The following is a 22,543-nucleotide window of genomic DNA, read 5'->3' on the forward strand; positions in this document are numbered from 1 at the left end:
AAGCGCCTGAGCCATGTGGAGATATTGTGCGGTGGACGTGATTGTGTGCAAGATGCAGGGATAAATGGATGTCTGAATATAAAGTGAGTGTTTCTATTTTCTTTGTTATATTAATGTGGCATTTATGTACACAATAGCATATCTGAGCGGTGTTTCATATGTCTATATTGTGAAAGCAATGAGGCCTATATACAGATGTAATTACAGTAAACAAGAGACAAAAGAAAATTGGTAAAACTAAATAAACATTTAAAATGCATACCCTTTTTTAAGTACCTGAAAATACATTTGTAGTGCGGATCTGACACGTTACTGTTTGAATAAGTAATGGTGCATTGTGGGAGTTGTAGTTTTTCATACAAATTTGCCCAAAAGCAGTATAGATAAAAATATATATACTTTAAAAACTCATTTGTTATTAAAAAACACTTACGATCTTTGCATTTAGTACAAAGTCGAAATTTAACTGAGTGCTTACACAGACGTGTCTTTCTCAGAATCACCATATAAAAGATAATCATATCTTTCAGAGTTTATGTACCTTACAGCAGGCCTTGTATCTCTATTCTTAAAGTTGAGTGGTGTATCCCTAGACACGTCACTCTTCATTGACACACAGCTGGACTCTGTATCTGATCTCTTCTGATGATCTGAACTATAAAACACACAGAGTTAATACCTTAAATTACACTACTAATATTTAACATGACCATAATAAAAAATTGCTATATATAATTTGAAGCTTAATATAGTATTAATATAAAGTACCTGCATCCTGGAGAAACATCTCTATCATTTGATGTTTGTGTTTGGTCCATGATGGAGCTGCAGAGGTGAATCTGATTAATCTGATCTCCACAGCTGACAATGAATGAAAATTCAGATACAAAACAAACTCAGAATCAAAGTGAATTTGTATGAAAAAATGGGTTCAAATTTACTAGAGGTGGTAATTTTTTTTTAAATACAGAGATAGTATGTTAATAGCACATTTTAGATCTCAAAATAGCACAGATAAGTACACTTAGATATTTTTAAGTTTATTAAGTACAAAATTAGTGCATGAAAACAGAGCACTGTAAGTTCATTATCAGAGTGTACTACTTTTTTCATTTGGGTGTTCATTGAGCACCACCAGGCCGTTTGGGGCCAGATTTCATTTAAATTTGGATACTTTTGTATTTTTTAAATACATAAAACAATTTATGGTGTGGATGAATGTGTCCTTCCATTTTCAGACTTACCAAATTTGTATAATTTTTATTTGCGCAGGTTAAATATAAACAGTAGGTGAAATTAAACTGCTGGCAAAAACTTGAGACAATTTGATGGGGCAGAGGGGCCACTGCTGCAAATAACTGAGTGGCCCCTCCCCTAACAGATTTAATCTCACTACAAACTTTTGGTAAAACTTGAGAGCCCTGACCATTATAATTTAGATAAATGAACCCTGACGGTACATTCAGATGGGGTGAAAGCGTTAACGCTTCTCGTTTACTTTTAATAAGTGACTTCAGTGCGTTGCCGGACTGAATTGGGGTTGCGTCACTGTCGTTGCTCACGGCAGTATTTAAAAATTTCTTAACTTTTCAACGCGTGGCTACTTCAAAGTGTGTATAAATACTTTGTTAATACAATATTCATGAATGGAAACATTATTTATAATCGTACCTAATTAATGTGATATAAATTGTGAAATGTCAGGGCCCACACTGGTAACTTTTTTTAAGCTCCTGGATCAAATTACTGATCAAATTACAAATAATGTTACTCAGCCATCCAGCACGGCATTGGTGGTACCATTACTGAGCAAGTGACCCAACTGATTTCATGTGTTAAACTCTGTAAGGCTGCCATCTACTGGGGACTGCTTTTCTTAGCCACAGCTGTGCGGGTGGATTGTCATGCAAACCTTGCAATGAAAGTCTCAGGCCATTTCTCAATTTGAAGGCTCCAGCCTCCAGAGGTCTCATTTGTATGCCGCATACGTCATCTAGCCTGACGTTATCATACTCAATTCTAGTCAGAATTTGAGTCTGATACTGCTCCATTGAGCTAAAATTATGAGGCGTGTCTCAACCGAAAAATGCCTCTGCACTCAATTGGATAGACATACGACCAATCAGAGCAACGGAGTGTGTGACTTATGTTGAAATGGCGTCTTTAGCAGCCTGACCGAACTGCTAGTAATTTCGCTACAATGATACTAACATCATTGTAATTATACTAAGTCTGAGTTAGCGAAGGTACATCAACACCTACTATGTTTACAACATTTCATTTATATCACAACATTAAGTATTTACTTAGTCATACAGTAAGACTATCTCTTACCATTTGTACGTTAGGTGAACTTCATCCACGACGATAGCTACCCATTACGTTGGCTTGAAAAATACCGGAGCCTAGCATGTCCCTCCACTTATTCAGCAGTCACGATTCCAGGCTTCCGAAAAGAAGCTGGCAACGACCGCTAATTATATCCATCTCGTCGTGCACGCCGAGTTGCATCGCCGTGATTCCCATTTCAGTTGCTTCTTTAACTTTGTCCTCCATAGGAAGGACGGCGAAAACATAAACAAATGCCTTGATCGCGTTTCTCTGTTCCGCTTTTTAAATCAATGCTCTGTCGATATCTTTTAGAACAGACTCAATGTCAGAATCCACACATCTGAATTCACCAGCGGCAGCCATTTCATTGTAAACAGATTGAACACACGTGCTCTTTGGTGACGTGGTTGATACGTTACTGTTGATCATCTGTCCATCATCGTATAAAGCCCGCCCTCACAATTTGATTCGTCGGCCGGTTTTGGTATTCGCATAGTAGCTCCTCAACGGTGAATCCCCAGACCGATCTTCCCCGATTTTCAAATAGTGGTGGGCGGGGCTAAGATCGGCTGGTACCCAGGCTATACGTCATCAAGACTGTCTTATTTCAGAATTTCAACAGTTATAAAGTTAACTATTATTCTTAGGTAGTTGTAAATTGTTGTAATATGCTAATGACTTGCAAATGTAATGCTCAATTAACTAAAATAAACCAGGCTTGATATGCAACGCTGCAGCATTCGGATTGAGAAACGGTCTCAAAAACCAAATAAACGAAACATAATGAATGCATGCACGTCTACTAATCCACAAATGCACATCTTTTTTTGAGTCCACAAATTGTGAAATAATGATACAAAATATACCGTAGGTTACGCATATCAACTATGGATCTGTGAGACCGAGGGATGACCATCACTACAGTCTAAAAAGGTTTGTTCTGCCGAGACCATGGGCTCTATCTTAAGGGGATTGCACACCGGCCGCGCAGCTCAGCGCCACGTCGCGCCTAGGAGAACTCGGAGGTATTGTAAACCGGAAGTGCACATTAAATAGCGCGAGCGTCGTCAGATAGCATCTACTTCAAAATGTAAAATATACGTTAGCAGCCAATGGTAATCATTAATGATGTGGGACAAATATGATGTTATTTAATGTTAAACTATGTGAGTGGCGCTCTGTGGCGCGACAGGGATTAGAACAACTTCCTGAGTCACAGCTGGGCGGCGCGGACAGGCGCCGTGTGCGTACACTCATAGAAAACAATGTGTTACATTTTTTTAGAACGGCGTGGCGCTGAGCGGCGCTGAGCTGCGCGGCCGGTGTGCGATCCCCTTTACACCCGGCGCAATACGCCGCAATGTGCGACGCAAGTGTCTTTTGCTAGTTTCCACCCTGTGCAATTATAATTTTCTCGTTTAGCGCCACGTTGTTTAAAAAGCAAATGCATTTGCGCCCCCTTTTGCGCCCATGGGCGTTCTGTTCTAAAACGAGATGTGTTCAAGCGCATTGTTGACACGTTGCTATTTTGAGGCAACTAAAATAGACTACGCCATTGAGCAACAAAAACCTGGTCTAAAGTCTAAAGTCAATGGCGCAATATGTTTTTTGTTATTTAAAGATTAGTAATATGCGCCTAAACGGGAGAACAACGCGGGTTTGCTTATCACATATTACATGAATGCGCAGCAACACAAAAATGCTTTTAAATATGAAAGATTAAAGGATTGAATGTAAAAGATTATTATTGAGTCTCTTGGACATAAATGAGGACCAATTATGAGACGTCAGAAGGCGCAAAGAGCTGCTTCACCTGTAGCCTGGTAAGTAAATAAATGCTTTGCTTTAAACAAATGCATCTGTTTTTAAATGTTTTTTTACTCCAATTACAATAGGGCCAACCCTGTTTGACCTTGCGCTCAGCGCACAAACCATTTTTCCCGTCGTTAAATTAGCAAAAGTGGATTCGGACAGGCCCATTTAGACGTTGCGCTGTGCGCTTTAGACAATGCGCTTAGATCGTTAAAATAGGGCCCCATATGTCAACAAAGTCATGTCCATGATCAGGGACGGACTGGGGCTAAAAAACAGCCCTGGACTTTCTCCAAAATAGGCCCATCATCTGGCCATTTGCCCCTAGCCGTGCGCAACAGAATGACGGAGTATGTATTGTTTTTACGTTTCCACTGTTCAATCGCGCCTCTCTCTCTTTCCCACACGCGCGTGCGCACACACTCACATCACGTCTCTCTCTAAAATATTTGGAGTAGAACCCAGTGAGCTGTGCACTGGGCGGTACTTCTGAGATGGCCCCCTTCAGAAGTAACTCTTGAACCTCCTTGATGAGGATGGACATTAAAGCCAGGTCTTTTATGGATGTTACCTTGACCCCTGAAAACGCTGAGGGTCGCAGCCGCAATTGTAATCGGTAGCCGCGGGCCACCGTAGCCATGACCCAAGGGTCTGGCACAGTGCCCTCCCAGGAGGTCCGTGACAGCTGGGAAGGACAATCGATGGACGTTTCGGGACTCCTACGCAGGAGCGCCACCGCGGCTTGCACCCCTGCCTGTACCTCGTTGTGGTCCTCGCCATCCCCTAAATTTGGAATTTGAGGCCGTACGTCAATCAGGTGCACAAAATTGCCAGTCCCGTGGGGCCTCCGGGTTGTTACCTGATGGCGTAGGCTGAGTGGGCTGCAGCAGCCTATACCTACTCAGGTGGCCAGCCGGCAGTTGAAGAAAACCTACAGCAAACCCACTGGATAGCTACCCTAGATGCTGCAGTACGTTCAGTGCAGTCAAGCACCTCCTGGGATCCAGGGTGAAAGACGTACTCTGGTCCCACGGGAAGGAAGAAAGAGCTGCATCCACCAGGGCTCTGGAATCATCAGACGGTCCATCTTGGCACACTCCTTACGAGGGCACCATGGATCGGAGGATATACAGGAAAAGCCCAGGGATGTCAGTGCAGCCATGGATGACTCAACTGGTGGCATGTTCCCCAGTCGAATCTCAACCGGGTAACTGGCTGTTGCCAGCTGGCAGCAGCCTCCATTAAACTGGGGGGATTTCGACATTGTGCCCCATGATGACCTCAGCATTGCAGCATAGTCATCCGCCACAGGTATAGAAAGTGGTGGGTCAGGCCAGGAGATGCCCTCCCAAACACTATGGAGCCGCCAGCTGGCCCTGCAGAGCTAGAATGCGGAATCCCCCCAAGGTCGTCCCCAACTGTGGTGTCGTCCACCACTGTGTGGGAGGTTCATAGGGATAACACATCCACATTGTCTCGTTGTTTAAGTAACGAATTAGTGGAATTCAATAAGGAAATAATTAGGAAGTGTTACCTGAATATGTAGTCTCTTACTTACAGTCTCGTATGAGGCAATCAAGGTGAGAGACTGAAACGGGAGCATTCTCTGCTATTTATAAATGCGTGTCGTTCTGCTTCCGGAGGGAGGTCATGGACATGACTTTGTTGACATTTGGTTTCGGTGATAGACTGTAGTGACGGTCAGAGTGAGGTCGAAACAGATCCACTGAATTCACAAATATGTATCTGAATGTACAAATCGATGCACATTCACCTAAATCTTAAATTTCACGAACACAAAATGAAATACATTTGATTGGTTCATTTATTGATAGTTGTAAGTATTTGGCTCATAAAGTGCTTTAAATAGCGAAATTAAATCTCAAAATTCAAATGAACAGAACGGGATAAAAGCAGGCATTTTATCTGATACACAAATCCACATTTCTTTATTTTATCATATGCAAGATATGATATTTGTAAGCTAAACAAAAACATTTTAATCACATATGACTCCATTTGTACAAATTGATACACATTCATTTAAAGGCAGGATAGGCAGGAATATCTAAAAAAAACTTTTTTTACAAATTTGTTTAAACTGACTTTATATATCAATACATAAGTAAAATGTAAGTACTCTGAAAAAGAGAGTATAAAAATCGAGTGTCTGTAGACCTCTCAGCACTGTTTTAAACACAGCTAACTTTTCCATTCACTCCACCCCCTCCCTTCTGGGTTTCTTCTTAAGCCACGCCCCCAAAACACATGAACGCGCGAATTACCTCAGACAAGCGGGGAGGAAGGAGCGCGGTGCATGTAATAACATCAAGTCACAATCACATGTAATAATACACCTAACTTTATCACTAGGAATATAAACAGATGGCTTTTATAAACGGATGGCTTTTAGTACTCACTCAGCCAGTGTTTTGCATGGAAGAGTTTCTGTGATGAAAGCATTGTTGACTCTGACGAGGACTACACTCCGCATCATCGACTCGAGGAAAAGCCACGCGATATTTACTCTCGTTTGATTGCTTCGTTTATTCATTTTTTGCCTTCGCTGACTGGATATGCAGGTACTGTAAGATGTGAATGCAGTTTCTGTGAGTTGTGAATGCTATTTCTCTGCTGTACTTTTGCTCTTCCTATTGCCTTGTGCACGTTCAAATCAATCGGGTGTGCGCATGTCTGGGCAGATCCCATAGCAACGGGTGGAGCCATGGTCGCGAGAGAGAGTGATATTTGAGCAAGCTAATCATATGTTTCGTCCCGGATGGAAATAATTAACTGTTTTTAACACAGTCGTGAGAGGCCCACAGACACTCGAGTCCCACACTCTCTTTTTCAGAGTACTTACATTTTAATTATGCATTTGTATATAAAAACAGTTTAGACAAACTTGTAAAAAAGTTTTTTAGATAATTCCTGCCTACCCTGCCTTTAAATTCAGAATTTCATATATTCACATCTCAAGACATTTGCTCGTGGATAGTAAAATACATTTGTAATGTGCATCAAGTTTACAGATAAATGTCCATGTATTTATTCATTATTTTTAATCTAATTTATTCCAACCCATATTGGCCCCGCTTCAGACACACCTTTCTAAAGCGTTTCGCCCTGTGTGAATGAACCGTGAGTGTAACAGCTCATTACAAAATATGAACACATATGATGTTAAAATATAAAATACAACGCAAAACTTTCAATAAATAGCTTTAAGATTAAAATATTTTTTTAATTTTAAGAAACGATAAAACAAATATCAAATAATAAATCGGTTCTAGAGAAACTGAAAAGAAGTGAAAAGCGCCTTGTGACACCTGAATTTACAATCTGACTGAATTCTCTCAAAATCCTGCAACTTTTACATCAACTACACAAAATTATCTGAATGAGCTTTAGTTATATTAATACATTTGATGATGGATATCTAACCACCACACCCATTTAAACTTCTAATCCTGTGATCGACAAGACAATAAAGGCGTTTGAGGTTTTTCTCTCTCTGCTGGCAGTTAACAAGCATTACAGTGCTATTTACAACAAATTTAACTTACAAACCTGGAGTAATCCTTATAATGTGTTGTTTTAGCATCCGTTTGTTCACTAAACTGAAATCAAAATGTCCCCTCTTTTGTACCAAGGTAGAAAGTCACATGGGTTTGGATTTTTTCATTATTTGTGTGAGGAAGGATCACACTGATTTCACATAGTATGAGGAACTTCTCATATAGTTAACTAATAATTTACCTCATTCCTCTTAAGAAAAATCAATAAGATGTGTTTATTACCTTATAAAGCTTAGAGACAGAATAAAAAACTAAAAAAGGAAGTTTTTTAAGTGTTATGTCCATCCACTGAACACAAATGTCGACATAGACGCAGTAATTATGAGCGCTTTTGCTGAGATATTCACAAGAAATTGATGTTGAATTATTGTGGGTTTTACTATGTTTTGTTAGTTATCTATTTAATCAAAACAGTACATACTATAGCTAATCAGAAATATTATAATAATTGTTGAAAAATAAGCTGTGTTATGGGGTTTTATTATCTTAGTATAACAGTAAAAATCCACAGATCTCTCTACCAGGAAAATGAGTTTATCTTTGTTACTCGTTTAACCAAAGACACAGAGATGAAGCTATAGAACAGCAGACAGGAAACAGTGGAATAAAATAATCAGAGGATATTGAACAATTTCAAATTGTGTTTAAATATTCAGTCTAATTTCATTTAAATTATAGAAGGCAAAGACATTCGACATACTGGATATTATCAAACAATACAAGATAAGATCAAACTAAACAACAAGATAAGATTAAACAACAGTACTTCAAGTGAGTATATAAAAACAAGTAAATGTAAGTAAATACATATACAGATATGAAGTGAAATACAACACACAACTGTCAACAAAAAAACTGTCACTGGGGCGGCAAAAGGTAAACCTTTGTACCTAAAGAGTGCATATGATACTTCTCTTTTGTTAATGAACTCTTTCTTCTGTGTAAAAAAAAAAATTATACTAATCAAAGGTCAAATAACTGTTCAAGACGCGGCCACAACTCGCACATGCTGTAAATAATAATACTGAAAAAAATCAGATAATCAAGATGATGAGGTGCATTTATAACACTTTAGGTTTAACTTAAGAAAAGGCAGTCATGCATGTGAAACATGCCAAAACACACAAGACATTGATTTTCACAACAAAAAGATTGATGGTGACACTCAGGGTAAATGTGCACAAGCAGAGCAACTCAACAAAGTGTGGATGAAACATTCAGGATGGGACCATGTACTGCCCACACAATAGTAGCAGATGAGCAGCCTATAAGGTTTCAAGCAATGTTTGTTCTTTATCTGAAGTATATTGAGACCTTAGAGTTAGTTCAATCAACTCGCTGAAAGTAACCCAGAGTTAACGCACGCTCACAGTAACAACATAAAGGCATTGTCAATGGATCACAGATTTCACGAGTCACCATGGGAACGTCAGAGAACTTAAACGTTTTTAAATGAGAAATAACATTATAAACAAATACTTTTTGTCAAAAATCAACGTTTTATAATCGGCTTAGAAGTGCGTGATTACAAAACAGATAAAATTAATTAATTAAATAATTAATACGAACCTATTTTACCTCATTTAATTCAAATATTATATGTGTCTCAACGAAAATACACATAATATTATTTAAATATTATTTAAAAGCCTGTAAAAATAATCATTGATTTTATATATGATTTAAATATATTCATTATATCTAATTAGGTATAATTAAGATTATCTTTTCTCTTACGAAAATTACCAATGGTTTTACTACAGTTAAAAAAACATGGTTACAGTAAAACCATGGTACCACAAAATAACCATGGTTTTGTCAATCATGCTTTTCAAAAACCATAGTTAAACCATGGTAAGTGTAAAACCATGGTTTTGCTGATAGTAATCAATGCACCCAAAACATGGTTACCACAACTTTATAAAATCATGGTTAATTTTTGTAAGGGTTGTGGCACATAAAGTGCATAAATCTGTCATATGGCTTATTTACAGTTTTTTTATATATATATGATTGTATTGTGTATGCATAAAATGCACTATGGTTATATTCACTATATTCTACTTATTTTACTTCTGCTCCTTTGGGTGACCCTGTTTAGTTTTTGGATTTTCTTGTATGACACTGTATCACCATCTTTTTTAACATTTACTTAGCTGATAAATGAACCCTCTTTTAATTGTAAAGCTTCCTTACAGTCCTTACAGATTTTCAATAATGTTGTGTAATGCTTTTAAGTACACTACACTAAAAAGTATCATTCATTTGCATTGGACGATTAGGATCTGCTGTGATACAAGTGGAGAATAGAAATGTTACATTAGTGTCAATAGTAACATGTTATAATATGTCTTGTATCATCTAATATAACCAAATATCTCAATTTCCCTTTGGCTCAAAAATAATAGCTCAGGAGAGCAGCTACAAAAGGCCCGTTTTAAAGAAAAAAAGGTGATTAAAAAAAGACCAACTATAGATCAAATGTAGAGAGGGTTCTAAGGATCTGAAGTGCATTTTTAAGAAATAAATATGATGAAATATATATTTATAATTTAATTGTATACATGATCTAACTGATAATAGGAAATGTCTGACCACTATGCCATGTCAATAGTGTAATAGATTCAATAGTGTTTCACCTAATGAAGTCTGTGCTTCACCTGCATCATTCTATGGGTCAGTGTCTGTGCTTCATGGGTGTCATTCTGTGGGTCAGGTTAGATGCACATGCCTATCAGAGACTGCAGGGAGGGGTAACTTCTGTCTCTTAGTTTATTATTATTATGATAGTCATCATGTGTTTCTACTTGTTATACCCATTTACTGTAACTTTGCCACATTGTCACTTAAGTAACATAATTACAGTTTTTTTCAATCGCTAACAAGCGCTTACCCATACTTCAGATAATTGTTCTAAACACTTAACACAGAGTTCCACCTACAAAACACAATTGCTATGGTTACTTACATAACCCGAAAGTTACCTCCGTTTTTGGAACCGAAAGCAGAGGTTATACTTACTCCTAAACTTACCCGGGTAAGGCACATAACCAGCTTTCTGGAATACACCCCTGGGCCCGTATTTATAAAGCCCCTCAGAGTAAAATTTTAGTCTTAACTGTGTCAAAATTCTAAGAATGACGTCATTTTACTCTTATTCCTAGACTTAAAAATACGTTTGATTTATAAAGCCTACTAAGGGTTAAGACTAGGTCTCAGCTCCTAAATTATTTAAGAGAGCTGGAGAGGTCTCTTAACCTAGTTAAGAGTAACAAGGGGGCAGCAGAGAGGCGGAGGATATGCACTTTACAACAAAGAATGTGTTAGAATTACTTTAATTCAAATGTATTTCTATAGCACTTTTGAAAAAAAATTATTGTTACATTGTTGCAGAGCAGAAAATGTACAATAAATACATGTTAGTAGTATATAGACAGTAGATATGAATTAATATAACATGAAATATAAAGAGTATAGGGTTTTTATACAATGTATATTATATTACACAATATAATTACAGTATAAGATGTATATTAGTGAAACTTATTCAAATGCTTGCATAGTACCAAGAATTTTTATGGAATTATCAAGACAGCAATGGTATATACATTTTAATAATATACACTGTAAAAAGTTAAAGTTGGATCAAATTATTGATAATGCCTAAAAATGTTTTTTTTAAAGCGTAACTAAACCCCTGGTCAGAGCCTGACTCCGCCCACTGGCAATATTTGAAAAATGCAAGAAAAGTGGGCAGATCCCAACAGGGATAGAGGGGACGAACTAAGCTTGTACCAAGTGTGTGGTGAGATCGTAACAAGGGCGTGGTGAGCTTGAATCTGCTTACGTCACAAGTCATTTTTTGGACTCAACATCCAATAGGAAAATTCAACTGCAGTAGCCACCGTTCAACCTGAAGAGGACAGCACTCAGACGTTTTTACACCATATATTGCAGTTTTGAAACACTTTATATCCAAATGTCAAAAAAGTTACTAAAATCAATGAACAGCACTAATAAAGCATCATTCTTACAGATCATTAACTTAAAAAAGTTGGTTTAGGGTTTAGTTACACTTTAATTTAAATTTCTCAGTGAATTTCTTAAGTGAAATAATTAAAGTAAAAAAAAATTAAATATTAGATGTTACCAATTGAAGTAAGTTTTTAAGTAGAGCCGCTTTTACATTTTATGATAGGTAAATAAAATACCATAAAATGTAAATAAAATCTACAATAACAAATGTGAAGTATCTACAAGATTGCAGTGACATCACTACATGTAAAGTGATATTAATAGAGTATACAACCCTGACCAAAAACATAATGTTAGCAATGTAAGCAGTTAGCAAGTCAAAGGTGAAAGTGACAAAGATGGCAAAAATTACAATTGTGTTTAAGTGGAGAAATTCAACTTAACTTGATCATCTTGTTCAGGCTTGATCATCAAAGTATTTTTTATCTAAGTGTTTGCAAACTTAGTCTTTTCTTTATAAACAGCTTGTGAGTGAAATCAAAATGATTCATTTTATAAATAGCATTACGTTTGTATATTTCATTAACATGTTGAAACTTAATCAAAATGGTGCAAAATCGTGTAAAATAAATGCATGTACTTATTTGTAATATTGTTAAACATTCCGTGAAGCAAATATAAATTAAAATATTTAAATACTAATATAATTGTAATGTCTTCATGATTCATAAATGTATCGGTCACATGCTGCTGTGACTGTACAACATTGCCGGCTTTCTATTGGCTGATTCAGAGGTTAAGGGCGGCCATTTTGTGTTGAAATCATTGTAGTCCTCAGTTTGCGGCACCTAAGTCAGCAATTAAGAATGAGTCTTACACTTTACTGAAAGTTGCTTTCAGCCTCTTTATAAACTTCTTCTATTCTCAAACTGGTCCTACTCCTTACTAAGAATTTTTTGACACTTAAGTCATAGCTTAAGACTATTCTTAAGAGCATTTCTGAGATGTTTTATACATACGGGCCCTGATCAATTGGATCACATAAAAACGAGGAACCACTCATAGATTGCAAAAATTAAATATGTGAATGTAGCAGGGTGACTGAATTCGTTAGTGTGGATTTCATTCACCTGTGCTTAATTTAAGCACCGCCCTTTTCTTGGTTGATATAAGGGTTGTGTGTTTGTCATAAGGCATTGCGGTAACAATTTCCTAACCATTTGCCAATTGATAATAGTTTGGATTTTAGCTATTTCTGTGTTAAATAGTTGGAAAAGACTGCGTTAAAATAGTTCACAATACAAATCGAATCATATTTTAGAAATTACATTGAAATAAAAGCTTTTACGGAGTTTAAATGCCTGAGATTAGAGTCTTTACTATTATTTTATACACTTCTATTATGCTTTCCTTCTGATAAAAGTGCCAAAAAAGTTCTTAAAATCTAATGAATACTGGTCTCTGTAAAATGTATAACTGCAGATAACAGCAGCTTTGATTCAGTTTATCCACTGAGAAAGAGAAGCGTAAAGTGATGATTTGTGACTGGTGATAGAGGGACTGTCACAATCAAATAAACCAAATGAGTAGTTTATATTAAACTTAAGCAACAGATAATGTGTATGTCATGGCACGAGCCTGCGTGAGAAAATGGATGTGTGGCGTGAGAGCGTGAGAATGGGGTCAATTGCGTGAGTCTCACGGTGAATGCGTGAGAGTTGGCAGCTATGTAATTATGAAGTGGTTAGACCCTTTAATTATTTGATTTGTTATTTTTGGATTGTATTTATGTTTTGTGTGTTCTCAATTTTTGTGTTGTTACCGGAGCTAGGGGGTTTCTGGAGGATACAAGCAACGCCGCCATTTGTGTGGTGTATTCGCACTTAGTGCTGTGTGTCTTCTGACATTTTAACCCTTCACGTGCGTGTGTGTGGGTATTTGTAGTGGATTATTTGGGCAAGTATACTCTTAGAAAGGATGTGTTAATTTTTTACACATCATTGTGCGGTAAGCTTTTAACACATTATGTGTAATTTTAACACATTATGTGTCATTTTGTGTTGATTTTGTGTTCAAGTATAACACATGTTGTGTTAAAAGTAACACAAAATGTGTTGTTTCAATAATAACACAGAGATGGGTGGATTCCAGGACGACGCAGTTAGTGTGTTGTCCCAGAATCAACACTAATGTGTTGTTTTTAACACATTCGTTCTAAGAGGTTTCCAAATTTGGCAGCCGGCCTGGACCTCCAGATACCTCTGCTCTTAAGTTTTCTTTTAAATTGTGTGTCTTGAGTAGCTTCTTCTTGACGGTGTTCATCATTTTTATAATGCCAGTGTAAATTTTAAAGGGAAATTTCCAACTATTTATTGAATACTTACAAATAAAACTTTTCTACTTTTGCTATACCTGCCTCATGTCCTCTCACCCACCCACTCAGAACGAACCTGTGTGCCCTTAGGGCCCTGGGTTTCCAGGGTGGCGTAGTCGATCGTATATTGTCATCTAGTAAAAGTGTGGTAAATCTTACTCAATTCTAGTACCCACTCGGTGCCGTACCGCTACAAACATAAAATTTAGAAAAAGAACCAGTTTGGTCAGTATATATATATATATTTTGTTTCTCGTCAAATAACTTAACTGACATTCAGCTAAATTCGGCTGGTAGTGTCTGACTTAGGAAATTGTCTTTGCCTGAAAATGTAAAAATCTCTGTAAACCTGAGTTGAAGGGGGAGTATAATTTTGACAGGTGTAATAATTGTGGAATAATTGTACACTCAAGAGGGACAAACCCAGGTGTTGATTAACAATTTGTTAAAACCACATGGTTATAATATGTTAAATTAACACCCAACGGGTTTTGTTGACACATAGGGGGCGTCAAAACCTGAGGAACGTGATCTGTATGTTCAGATTTGTGAGAAAATCAAGCTGCTGAAAGAATCAGGCAAAGGCTGAATCCCAAACCGCCTACTTCCATACTATATAGTACGCAAAGTAGCACTTTTTATACTATATAGTATGGAAGTAGGCGGTTTGGGATTCAGCCAGACATCTTTACTGTCATCTGTAAGTCCTAACAATGAAACAGAAAGACAATCAGATATCAGATCATCGCCACTGTCAAATCAAGAGATAGAAAAAAACTAACTATTAGCGCTGTCAGTCAGTGATAGAAATTAAATCTTAAACAATAAACATGTCAACAATCTGTTTATCACATACCCATGAGCTACAACAATACAAAACCTACACACTTTTTAATTTAGGCCCATTTTTAACTTTGTAATAAAAATTTAAATGAAACTCTTGTGTATTCACTGTTTATGCATCAAGATCAGCTAAGATTTGTTAAAGGCAGGGTATCTGATTTGATCCAGAAACATTTTTAGTTATGCTGGTTAAAAGTCTCCTCACATCCTAATTTCAATCACTGTGTTAAGTTGTTTAAATATATTTGTAGAGATTTATGCCATCTGTGAAAGGCTTAGGACCAGAAAATGTTCAACCAATCATAGATCTCGGTCCGAACGGACGTTGCCTTTTTTGTCCCTCATTCGTAAGCGTAATTTGAATGCCATGGCGCAGCTTGTTCATGCAGACACCATGGGCCCTATTTTAATGATCTGAAAAGCAAGTGCGAAGCGCAAAGCGCAAGTGACTTTGTGGGTGGATCTTGGGCGCTGTTGCTATTTTCCCAGCGGGAGAAATAACTCTTGCGCCGGCGCAAATCAATAAGGGGTTGGTCTATAGTAGGTTCAGGTGTGGTTTGGGCGTAACATCAAATAAACCAATCAGAATGCTATCCAACATTCCCTTTAAATGCAAGGGCGCAAGTTCCATGGCGGGTTGCTATTATTATGACGGATTTACCAGGCGCCAGGTGCGGTTCACAGCCGAGGAGACCCACGTTCTTGTAAGAGCAGTCAAAGACAGAGAAGTTGTTTTGTATGGTGATGGGAGAAACCTGCCTAAATCAGCATCGGTTAAACAGGCATGAGAGGAAATAGCAGCAGTTGTTTCATCAGCTGGCATCCCCAGGACGTTGCGCAAAGCGCTACAATGATGTCAGTAGACGGGGGAATCCCAAGCTTGCCAGCATAAATCGGGCACGCCTAGATCTGCCTCTACACATGACCTGACGCCAGCAGAGGACATCGCTGCGTCCACCCTCACCACTGAAAGGGTTTGGGGGCTTTGAAATCGGAACCAAGAAACGCAAGTAAGGTCCAACCCCAAAGTACACTTACAAATCAAGTTCATATACATTAAGGTTTCTTATGAAAACATTTAAATTATTATTTACATAAAATAAACGTAATACAGCCACGCAACAAACTTATGAAAATATTTTAATCGTTATTTGCATGAGAATTTTTTTAACGCAGCCACACAAAATAAATAAAAACTATCACCACAATGCTCACCACTATGAATTCCCTTATCTCATGTGTTAATATTTTTTATTTTAACAATTTATGATTTGCAAAAATAACGGTTGCATCTGTGTAGATTAGATAAGCAAAGTAAAATAGCATAATGAACCACGCGCAGATACAAACAGGATGTGGCGATGTAATAATCAGCCCGGAACAGGTGAACAGGAAGTGACTTAAATACAAAAACAAACAGGAAGTGTGACATGGAATGATGATTTTCAAAATAAAAGTCCGAACAGAGCAGAGAATCAAAATACAAGTTCAAATAACAAAAATACACAGAATACAGAAAAACACAGAACAAAACCTTACAATATTTAAAACTTTACCAGTATTGATATGCTAGCTTGATAGTGAGTACTAAAGGCCATAATATTTGTTTATTCATAGTGATAAAGTTAGGTGTATTATTACATGTGATTGTGACATGATGTTACTCCATGCACCGCGCTCCTTCCTCTCCGCTTGTCTGAGGTAAATGCTTCTCCCAGCAGAGCCGGTCATGTGTTTTGGGGGCGTGGCTTTAGAAGAAACCCAGAAGGGAGGGGTGGAGTCAATGGAAATAATGAGCTGTGTTTAAAACATTGGTGAGAGGTTTACAGACCCTCGATTTTTATACTTTCTTTTTCAGAGTACTTACATTTTACTTATGTATTGGTATATAAAGACAGTTTAACCTAATTTGGGGGAAAAAGGGTTTTAGACTTTTTTTAGACTTAAACCTGCCTACTCTGCCTTTAACCATTCACAATAAAGATTTTGCATTGACCTAATGTTCAGAAACCATTCAGTTCAAATATTTTTTTTTTTTTTTGCATTTCATGCAAACTCTTTGAATTTGGTGTGAATCAATATTTTGAATTGCTTAAATAAAAAAATATTTTAAAAAATATTCTGTTTTACTCTGTAACAGACTTGATCTAAATTGAGTTTTCTTAAATTTGAAATATGTATTCATTGCAAGTAATATAAAAGTATATATATATATATATATATATATATATATATATATATATATATATATATATATATGAAGAGTTTGGTTCCAAAACGCAATAAATCCATTTTGACAAATTTTGGTAAAAACGTGTTTTCTATACCAAGAAAGTGACAAGATGAAAACAACTATTTTCTGTTACAAACTTTCACACAGCATCTTTAGGTTATAAAAACATAAAAAATTCAAATCCATAAGTTGATTTTAAAAGATTTATTATAAAAACGGATTATTTTTTTCCACAAAATGCAATAAATCCATGACAAGTTTTTATTCAAAATGCTATAAATCTATTGAATCAATAGCCTATATAAATGTGCATTCATCTTTGCCATGTTATATTCATTTAGTTGACTAGTTGTACACACTAATTAAAAATATAAACATAAACAATGTTATTAATCAAAACACTTACTTTGTCATATTAAGATCACTGTCATTGCGGTTACTTGACGTCCTCGCTTAACGTCTTTCACAGAGATCAGCTGTAAAATGTTTTTGGTCCTGCTCGATTTTCGTTGACTTTGAGTAAAATAATGGAAAGTTTTTCATAAGATCCTCTGGGGTCAATGTGTTAGCATGAGAAGCTTGATGCTGTCGGGAGAACAAGCACCCGTCTCCCGAGTGCCTCTCAGGGAAAATATTATATGTTGATGGCTTACGTTTCTTTCCCATCACAGAAAACCATCACAGGTTTATCAATGCAATTAAAGTATTATTTTTAGGGCTGTCAAAATTAACGCGTTAATAACGCGTTAACGCAAATTCATTTTAACGCCACTAATTTTTTTAACGGAGATTAACGCAACGCGCAATTTCTGTTTGACCCTTGGTCCAGCCCATAGTTGAATGAACAGAGACGCAGACAAATGTGACTCTCTCTAAATGAGTAAAAGGTTTTCATAGAAATAAGAACATTAAGCAAATCGTCTACCAAATCCAATGCTCTAAATGCTCGTTGGACATCTGATATGATCTTTATTTATACGTCTGAGAGGTGTAACGTAACCGTCCTCCTAATGCTTAATCTAATACAAAAATGCGTCTCAATTCATTTTGGTTTCGCTTTTATGCATGACTTAGAAAATAGACTGCAGGACTTGCTTGATGTTAAAAGAGTCATTAAGAGAGATAAAGTTCGGTACCTGATTAATGTTAACGAGTTATTAAGAGCGACAAGACTCAAAAGCGATCCCCTCACGCTGACTGACTGATATCTGAAGCGCGTGCACACAGACGCGCGAGTGCGCGACCCGGATATATAGACATCTACACAAAATTACAGTTTTACAAATATCTGTTTTGATAAGAAATCACTCAGGTAGGCTCTATAATCTGTTATGTTTTAAGTAAATGTTTGGTTAAATGTTGGGTAAAAATATCTGATGTGTAACATTATATTAGATCACTTAGATTTTAAGCAGTCTGTCTCAATGTCAATCAAACAAAAGGAAAAAAAGTTGAACATACATTGATGATGTTTTTGCTTTGTGTGTGCTAAATCTATTAGTTTTACCAGTGATTTTAAGGTATTGATGTGGTAATATAATGTATGGATGTGGAAATTTTTGTGGTAATTTGACTCTTTCAACTTCAAACACGTGTAGTTCTGTCATATTTTGTTATATTTCAACAAATCAGGCATTGTTCTATATTTTAATAGAGAATGTCAAAATATGAACAACTATTTTTTTAAAAATTTGCTAATTCCGACTCAACTTGCCTGCACATGTCACAAATGATGCAGCAGCAAACAAAAATGGAGAAAGAAAAATCTTCTGAAAGGAAAATTCATATACAAAACAATGGCTGGTGATTCTGTTAAAATGTAAACAGGCTGTTGTTAACATACATTTGCATAAAGCATATATATATGTATATATGATTAGAATATTAAAAACCTGAAAAGTGTTAAATTAGGGTAAATTTAGAATGGATAAAAATGTGTGATTAATTTGCGATTAATCGCAGTTAACTCATGAAATCATGCGATTAATCTAGATTAATTTTTTTAATCTATTGACAGCCCTAATTATTTTGTTTTGTTTGTTGATCACGTAGTACAAAGTAGATGAGGAAAACCAGGACTCCGTGTACTCAGCGCGCCGCCATGTTTGTTTACATTGCGTGAACGGTGGGCTGTAATATCAGAAATGGAGTTATTGCGTTCTGTAAAAAAGGGGGAGTGGCGTTTGTCGCATTTTGGGAAAAAAGGGAGAAAAGATGACAGAATAACACGGCGGATATTGGATTTTGCGTAAAATTTACTTTTAACTACTGACCTGATATAATGCTGATTTTGGCAGTAACTCATTTTTTTCAAAAATGGCGTTTATTGCGTTTTGGAACCAAACTCTTCATATATATATATATATATAATTTTTAAATTAGTCATAGAAACTATTTATTAAATATTTATTAAATCTTGTATGAAAATCACTGTTTTTACAGACTTTTTTGGCAGAACAAACAGATAGTTCAAGTAATCAGTTCATTTACCGTTTGAAGATATATATATATTATATATATTATAACAACAATAAAAAAAAGAATAAGAACAAATATTTAATGTACATCAAATACAAAACATAGATATTGCCACATACAGTAAACAACAAACAACGATACTATAACAATGTAGTGAAGACTGGGTTAAAGGCATTTCTGCCATCCTGTGTGTGTTCTTCATAGCACTGAAATGGAGGCTGTCAGTCAGTCAGAGTGCAGAGGCGACATATCTGTCAGGCACCAGGATCTAGGCCTACCTAAACCTTACCTAAAATTCAAATCCAAACATTAATCAGTTTTACAGTTTCAAAGTGTAAATTAATTTCCCTCACATTCATTTCCACCTTCCCAAATTTAAAACATAAAATCCACGTTCATATTGGCATTGAGCGCCCTGAGCAGAGCCAGTAGGACAAAGTTAGCCTAAATTCCGAGCGGGAAAATCAGCGTATTGTATCACATATTGAAGTTATTCATTTAACGTTAATTGTCAGCAGAGAAATGCAATATACTCAAACCTTAGTCATGAATAAAACATTTTTTACAACATTCAGAGCAAGAAAATATTTTTTCCCTTCATAATATCCGTTCAACCTATATATTAAGTTCTTAGTTAGATTAGTGATAGGATTTCCCAGGAAAAGCTGTAAAATGGCGCCATGTTAACGCTATACCGCTAATGTAAAAAGTAATGTTATAATAACTTCTAATCTCCGTGTCTGTTTATTAAAATGATATGACGTTAATGCTATTCAAGTATTTAAATGCTAAATGAGTTTCCCCATTACATTATGTTAGATAGGTCGTGCTAGCCTGTACATATTGGTACCTCTAAGGTACTCGCTGGTACCTAAAAGGTACTTACTGGTAGGGGTGCAACGATAAACCATGCAAATGCGCGTTTTCTCAATGAATTAATTTTTATGAATTACGGTGAAATCCCGGCACATCCAAAAGCCAGGTGGCGCTCTCATGCAGAAACACCCTTTGTGCCACAGAAGAAAAAACATTACAAATGCTATTTGAAGAAATGTCTAGAGAAATATTTATATCGCTGTTCTTCAAATTGTTCCAGGTATTTTCATGATAATAAAGAATATTTTGAATGATTTTGTTTAACGAATGTTCTTTTTTAAATGCACGTTATGAACAACTCCAACTCATAATGATTTTAGATTGATAAGGACTTCCTACTGACCAAATGCCGTAGTACACGCACAAGCTTTGCATGAAATACATAATCCCAGCCTTGTGATTCAGAATCACGATTAAAGGTTACATCCCTACATACCGGTATCTCAAGGGTATATATCTGTATCTAAATGGTACCTAAACTGTACCATCCCAGTGACAAAAGGGTACAACTTTTGAACCAATTTTTTTTCCCGAGAGTGCAGGGAGAACAAACAAACTCAAAACAGAAAGGCCACCTGAACTAGTCGGGGCTCAGTCCTCGAACCTTCTTGTTGTGAGTTAACAGTTGTACCCACTGAGCTACTGTGCAGCCAAGTCTGTTTAATATATTATACGTAATGAGTATTACATGATATTGATGAACAGCTCATGTAAAGATCAGTTGGCTGAATTTAAACCAAAAGTAGGACAGCAATCACATATAACATCATATTATCTTACCACAAAATTTTCAATTTACATTGAGGATTCCTCAATACATCAGAGATCAGCTTTTCTCCTGAATCTCCCAATTTATTCCCAGACAGATCCAAATTTCTCAGGTTTGATGGGTTTGATGTCAGAGCTGAAGACAAAGCAACACAACCTTCAGGTGTGATATTACAATCACTCAACCTGTAGAGAACAGAGACACACTTCAGTTTCTCAGTTCACAACACACACATAATGTCAACATGGATTTTGTTTTCATAGGAATGTATTTTTAGCAGGGGGTGCTGAGAAAATAATGGAAGGGGGAGTGATTCGCATTTTGCCAACACTCTAAAAATGGCTGGGTTATTTTTGACCCATGCTGGGTTAAAAAATGATCCAATGCTGGGTTATTTTAACCCAACTGCTAGGTTGTTATACCCCATGGTTGCATAACAAAAACCCAACATTGGGTCATTTTTAACCCAGCATGGGTAAATTTTTAACCCAGCACATGTTCTGTCCAATATTTACCCATTATGGGTCAAAAATAACCCAGCCATTTTTAGAGTGAAGGTGTAGGACTGAATTCATCTTTTGACTGGATACAAGTTTCTCTCTGCAGCTGGTCAAGTTTGCTCTTGGATCAAAGTAAAAAGGTTGGTGCATACAATAAATGTGCAAAACAATCCACTAAACGAATTTCCATTGCTTAATCCAGTGTTCCCCAACCTTTTTTCTGCCATGGCACAGTTTTAATAAGTAAAAAAATCATACGGCACACCACTATACCAAAAAGCATTAAAAGAAATGCACAAACCTCTATTGCAATGCTTAAATGACTTATTAACTGGAATATTTTACTATATTAAATGTAGAACTCACATTCAATGCAAGTACACTTGTTTTGATGAACACAAAGATTATATCCTGGCTGGAATTGATGACATTGACATACGAGTTGTGATTTTTAATTTTTCCACGGCACACCAAACAAGCTGTCACGGCACACTAGTGTGCCACAGCAAAGTGGTTGGGAAACACTGGCTTAATCCATTATTCCTATACACTGCAACAAGTACTTAAAAAGGTAAATGGAAGAGAGCATCCCTATGCCCTGCTGCCTTTGAAGGACAGAGCCCTTGAAGTGAGCTCTTTGAAGGGTGTACTGGATGAAGGGGAAGCTATTTGTAGATCCCTTCATGGGCCTTAAAGGGTGCATAAATGCCATTTGGAAAATGCTCATACACTCAAGGCCACTTGATTAAGTACACTTGCTCAATTGTTTACACA

General features: G+C 36.6%; 2 protein-coding genes across 2 annotated transcripts in view; both read right to left on the bottom strand.

Annotated features, from left to right (window-relative positions):
- The window catches only part of LOC141361709 (NACHT, LRR and PYD domains-containing protein 14-like), a 273,710-nt gene that overhangs the window by 21,589 nt on the left and 229,578 nt on the right, over positions 1-22,543 (bottom strand). The window lies entirely within an intron of this gene.
- LOC129438619 (protein NLRC3) overlaps positions 19,549-22,543 on the bottom strand; it is a 34,076-nt gene continuing 31,081 nt past the window's right edge. The window contains exons 11-12 of the mRNA XM_073862957.1: positions 21,281-21,454; positions 19,549-19,913 (exon numbers count right to left, since the gene is read on the bottom strand). Of these exons, the coding sequence (XP_073719058.1) occupies positions 19,910-19,913; positions 21,281-21,454 (178 nt within the window). The 3' untranslated portion in view covers positions 19,549-19,909. The remainder of the gene's footprint in view (positions 19,914-21,280; positions 21,455-22,543) is intronic.

Source organism: Misgurnus anguillicaudatus, chromosome 24 (assembly GCF_027580225.2).
Source record: "Misgurnus anguillicaudatus chromosome 24, ASM2758022v2, whole genome shotgun sequence".
Classification (NCBI taxonomy): Eukaryota; Metazoa; Chordata; class Actinopteri; order Cypriniformes; family Cobitidae; genus Misgurnus; species Misgurnus anguillicaudatus.